At 35.9% G+C, this 6,000-nt stretch overlaps 1 protein-coding gene across 1 annotated transcript; it reads left to right on the top strand.

Annotated features, from left to right (window-relative positions):
- Positions 1-2,225: 2,225 nt before the first annotated feature.
- LOC101697317 (protein MEMO1-like) lies at positions 2,226-2,967 on the top strand. The gene is made up of 2 exons (XM_087190598.1): positions 2,226-2,509; positions 2,652-2,967. The coding sequence occupies exons 1-2, from the start codon at positions 2,256-2,258 to the stop codon at positions 2,965-2,967; spliced, it is 570 nt and encodes a 189-aa protein (XP_087046724.1). The 5' UTR covers positions 2,226-2,255.
- Positions 2,968-6,000: the final 3,033 nt, after the last annotated feature.

A 6,000-nucleotide genomic window follows, 5' to 3' on the forward strand; every position in this document is an offset into this window, starting at 1 on the left:
TAGCAAGTTCGTCATCCCATATCTAAGTCTGAATTTTGGTTGTACCACTAGCAATGTAGCCTTAACATTCCTCAGCCCAATATTCATCATACAAAATAATAAACAGTAATACTTACAACAGATTGTCATAATGATTAGAGAGATGGTGGACTGTACTATATTAAATGATCAACAAATGTTAGCTCTCCTTTTAATATGACTGTTCCACATGAAATTATAAGAAAATCCAGGTCTTTGAAGGGGGATTGTGTTCATTACAGATTAAGATTTTATTGGCCTCAAAGTCCTCCATTGCTTTGCCTTTCAAGCCCTTCTCCACCAAGATGTCACTTCAGGAGAAATCACTTCTGACTCCTTCCCCGACCAATTCTTCAGTCCATTTGCACAGCGAAAATTAATGTTTCAGGGTGCTTCTCATCCACATCCTTTGCTTTCGGGAAAATTGCTTTCATCCATGTCTAATTCCATCACATTGAGCAAAGTAGATTTGCTCAGTTATGTCTATCACAGCCAAATGCAAGAGATGCCTATGTGTCACAAGGAGGAAAGGACCAAAAGGTGGGAACTACTGAGTGATTTCACTTCAGGAAAAGTAGTGATTTGAGGGAAAACATTTTGAAATAGTCTTTTTGTTTCTTACTCTAAGTCTGCTAGCACAAAATATTTCTAAGTGGAGAAGCAGAAAAATAGCAAAGAGCATGACTATTCATTTTTTTCCTAAAGGGATAATTTTCTAGTGGCCTCATTACAGAAAACTTTTTCCCATAGTTCTTTCTTGACCTCCAAACATGGTTAAAATTTGTATTTAAGATCTGCATATGCTGTGTGATCAGTTAGAGAAGCCAAACGGGAGAAAAATATACTGTTTGGTTTGTGGTCAGTCTGACCATGGGGCCAAACTGATTCATGGTGCCAGGAGGTCCAGTGTGGTATAATCAGAGGGAGACAAGGATGTGACCAATATAATAATTTGCTTTATGTGTCAGGCCAAGATGGGATCTTTAGAGGATGTGGATATAAAAAAAAATAAACTTTGGAGATCAGATACAGTGCATGGCATAATGACAGAATCTCATAGAAAGAATAACTGAAACAAATAGAATTCAAAAAAAAACTAGAATGAAACAAAAAAGTACCATGTGAATGGCTGACTTATGCCCTCCATCATATTTACATAGGAAGAAGTCAGTGGAAAATCCACCGACGCAGATATGGAACAACTCTGAGGATGGTAAGTGACTAGCCAGTAGGAAAAGGTAGTTTCCTCCAGAAGGGTTGGCATGAGTCTTAGGTGCCAGAGGTTACAAATATCATTGATCAATCAGGAAATAAGTATATATATTCCTATATATTTATTAGATTCTGTGTTGTTGAAGACTTAAATTTCCAGCCCTTGGGATTTGTGTGTTTAGTGTGGGCCATAGAATAGAGAATCTCAATCTACAAGAAACCAGATGCTGCCAGGTTACTGCCAGAGCTGGTGTTGTCTGGGTATTTATTTGTTGGTGGTGGGGTAGAGAGCAAGTATGGGGAAATGCATGTACAGTCTAAAAGGGTTAAACATTAAGAATTAGGGTTTTAGGAGCACAAGCATGTGATATTTTTTAATTTAGTCTTGAGAGGAGAAGTATAGTTGATGAGAGAGAGAGAGAGAGAGAGAGAGAGAGAGAGAGAGAGAGAGGAAAGCATAGAGGGCCAATATTGTCAGACTGTGTAAGGGCCATTTCTGAAAGCGGTACCATGTAGCCAGGCCTATCAACAATATACTGCAATACACTGAGAAAGTACAGCTTGGATTGGGCATGGACAGTAACTAACTGCCTTATTTTACATTTCAACTGTGTAAGACACTACAGTTGAAAAAAAAATTAAGAGAGAAAGAGGTGACTAAGATTTTTACTACCAATCAATTAAATAGAATCACTTAGATTGCAAACTAATAAAGGCAGGACTGTTTTCACCCAAGTTGTAGATAATATATTCAGTCTACAATAAATAAGAGTTGTTTATTTTTGGGCAAAGCACCAAGATATCCAACCGTGAAGCCAGTCACGCGGGGAACTGATACACAGCCTCACATTTGCTGTGGGTTACAAAAGAATTGTGATGACTGGATTTGCAACTACTGCTAACAGGCCTGGAGCTGAATACACATCTAGAAGGTTGGCTTTCACCAGCACAATCTACAAAAAGACCTGTTAGAGCCATTATTGCACCTCATACAGGGTATACATACTGTGGGTCTTGTGCTGCCCATGCTTACAAACAAGTGGATCCACCTGGTACACAGACAATTTTCATCCTCAGGCCTTCGCATCATGTGCCCCTCTCTCACTGTGCACTGTCCAGTGTGCATATATATAGGACACCTCTGTATGACCTGTGTATTGACCAAAAGATTTATGGAGAGCTATAGAAGACAGGAATGTTCAAACATATGCCTCTGCAGACAGATGAAGATGAACACAGTGTTGAAATGCATTTGCCTTACACAGCTAAACCCATGGAAAGCCATAAGGATGAGTTTACCATTATTCCTGCACTGGTTGGAGCTCTAAGTGAGTCAAAAGAACAGGAATTCAGAAAACTCTTTAGTAAATATCTAGCAGATCCTAGTAATGTCTTTGTGGTTTTTTCTGATTTCTCCACTGGGGTCAAAGGTTCTGTTATTGTTACTATGATGAATCCCAGAGGGAGATTTATAGATCCATTGAACATCTAGACAAAATGTGTATGAGTATTATAGAGCAATTAGATCCTGTATCCTTTAGAAATTCCTTGAAGAAATACTGTAATGCTGTATGTGGAAGATGTCCCATTGGGGTGTTGTTAAATGCTATCCCACAGCTCCAGAAGAATGGAGTGAATATGAGCTTTTCCTTTTTGAATTATGCACAGTCTAACCAGTGTAGAAACTGGCAAGACAGCTCAGTGAGTTATGCAGCTGGAGCACTCACAGCCTACTGAAGCTCAGAATCCTCAGGGATGTCACCTGCACATACTCATACTCTGTCCAAGGTCCCAGCCTTGCCTTTACCAAGACACTGGTTCTGGTTTGGGGGGGAGTCTGAAACTTCAAACTAATAGAACTTTCTCCTCTTTTTTTCTAGTATATATAGTTCTCCTTAATTTCAACTCATTAAAAATGCTTTATAGTTTTGGGTGGTGGAAGGAAGGTTGGAATCAAAAATATTTTGATTAAAAAAGACAACAATGTAAAGGCCCAGTTGTGGCAGACATTTTTTTTTGAAAGTAACTTGTAAAGCATTTACCATATCCTAAATTTGCACTCTTTGCAGACTTCTGCACATATATTCTGCTTTTAGAATAGTTTCGTAAATTGTACACAAACAAAAAAAGAGTGGAAACTTTTTTTAAAAAAATTGCATTTATAAATTACCTGTATTAGAATATAATACATCTCGTTATAGACAAAAAGAATTGTTTATTTTCAAAGAACTGTCTATGTTTAACCAACTAAAATTTAAAGATACTACTAAAATCTCCAAATATTTCACTAGAATATAGATTCATAAGGATAAGGAATTTAGCACTTCATTCTCAAAACTTGAGAATATACTAAGCTGTTATTAAATGTTCATTGTAGATATAAATAAAAAGTCTATCCATTATAATATTTGAACTTCATAAACACTAATTAAATATGTAGGTCACTAAAGGAATGGAAAAAATGCAAACATATGGTTGATTATGTTTACATACCAGATAACTAAATATTTTAGATTTTTCTAGGCCTTCCTAAAAATGTAAAACCTAATTCAATTCAATTCATATAAACATTTATGAGTATTTATATTATGCTAGATACTGTGCTAAAATTTAATTAAGTAAACAGGTTTCTGCTCTTAAGAAATCTGGTGGACCAGAAACAGTCTCGAAGAGACATTATGATTCAGTTCAACAGAAGTATACCGACAGTATTCTGGAAGACTATGGAGACTTATCAAAAGCAAATTGAAATAAAGGAGCTTATGACACTTTCTCTGGAAACATGACCAAGCTGACAAAGAGTATCCAGCAAACAAAGTGTGTTCAAACCATGGATAGATAGAACACCTGGTGTTTTAGATTGATATGGCTGGAGAAGAGCATGTAAGGTGAAGTGTATCAGGCAGAAGAACCCCTAGAAGAATATGAATACATACATTGATATATAATTTGATCTCATATTAAGTATGGGAATTGATTAAGCAACTCTATGGTGCTGCTATTGCTATGGGCAAAGTGTTTCCTATGTCGTCCAGTGCTGACTTCTCATTCACCATCATACATGCTGGCCTTAGCAACTAGATGCTGCTTTGTTCATCCAGCACCACTCTTTTCCTTTCTTTGTTGCTCATGATATTTGGTCCCTCTATTCCGCCCACCCCTCTGCCAGCTCTTCTTATGATGCCACTTCTTTGAGTCTGCTGCCATTGGGGATGGATTTCATCATGTACAGTTTTTCTGTTTTTTGTTTGTTTGTTTTTTGGTACGGGGGATCAAACTCAGGACCTTGCGCTTGCGAGGCAGGTGGCAGAACCACTGAGCTAAATCCCCGGTCCCCGTGCACAGTATTTTATTAACTGTCACAGTTGTTGCTAATGAAGGTGAAATATATCCTGCCTGGAACAAAATTTGAAGAAAGACATCTGAGTGATTCAGAAACACATATTCCCACTGACAATTACTAGTGCATTAATATATAGAGAGGTTAAGTATAATTTATTTAAAATGCTTGGAACTAAAAAATGTTTTGGACTTTGGATTTTTTCAAATTTGGGAATATTTATATATAGTTAATGAGATTCTTGAAAACTAAATCCCTACCCTACTCCTGTCAGCTCCACTGACATTACAGTAGCACCTATACCTTTGCTTCAGAGAGTCTTTGTTCCAATATCAACTGTCTATGATTAATTCCCAAAGTCCCTCACCTCCATTCAGTCAGTCGTTCTGGGAGTCCTTCATCCCTGAGGCAGGCAGTTAGGCAGATTAATCCAAGTCCCCATTCCACTCACCACCTCTCCCCACCAGACATTCAGTACACATGCATTTCCCTTAGTCCCTTAAATCTCTATTCCTCAATCTAGTGGCCCATCATTGAAATAAAAATTATTCCATGTTTTATATTCAAAGTTTAAATTTCTACCTTTTTATACTTAGTATATTCTTTCACAATTTAAAAAAGTACCTTTTTTTCACGTTTATCTATTTATTGTTTGTTTTCTTTTAAGTGACTTTTTCCTTTTTTACTCAGTTTTTTAAAAATTTTATTGGTACATTTTAGGTATACAATTTGTTTACATTTATCATTGGGTGCTTGTACCTGAACATGATGTATCTTAGTTCTTATTTTTTTCCCCATTAGTCAGTTTTATTGTTGTGTATTTTTCTTTCTTGTTATTTTATGACATTGTGTTATTTAAATAAATATTATATTCCAGTGTTTTTTATGGCAATTGTAGACTAGCTAAGAAAAATAGTCAGGTATGGGGAATTTTGTGGGAAATGTTTCTATATCCAGAAAATTGTAGCAAGACTTTGTACCAACTTTTTGTAAAGCAACTCTTTTGTAGTCTTTTCAAATGTAAACTAAAAGCTAAGAAGCTCCAAAAATACTAATAGAAACTGAAATTTTGTTATTAGCAGATTTTAAAAATGGTGATAATTTAAGAGTGGAACCAAAATTTGAAGACAGATTAAAACAAAGAGGTGATTTCAAAAGAAAGAGTGCTGTCACTGAATTTTGAAATTGAAGTAAGTTTTAATGAAGTGCATTTACTCTGTGAAGAATCCCTCTTCAGCATATAGAATAAATATTTTGAATGATAGAACTATGTCAAATATTACTGATTTACTATTATATTAGTTCCAGTTATTTTGCCCATAAATCTCATTCTACTTAATATCCTGAAAAATTTTTTGTGTCTTACAATAGTCAGTATGACTGAATTCATAAACATAAACCCATGTCTATATGTGTTCCTTTCAGTCCAA

Source organism: Heterocephalus glaber, unplaced genomic scaffold (genome assembly GCF_053883595.1).
Source record: "Heterocephalus glaber isolate CG9 unplaced genomic scaffold, H.glaber_assembly_v1.0 deba00001553, whole genome shotgun sequence".
Lineage (NCBI taxonomy): Eukaryota > Metazoa > Chordata > Mammalia > Rodentia > Bathyergidae > Heterocephalus > Heterocephalus glaber.

Coding starts and splice junctions, on each gene's coding strand:
- LOC101697317 (XM_087190598.1), top strand. CDS start 2,256: ATGCTTACAAACAAGTGGATCCACCTGGTACACAGACAATTTTCATCC. Junction 2,510..2,651: donor ACACAGCTAAACCCATGGAA/AGCCATAAGGAT, acceptor ATTTCTCCACTG/GGGTCAAAGGTTCTGTTATT.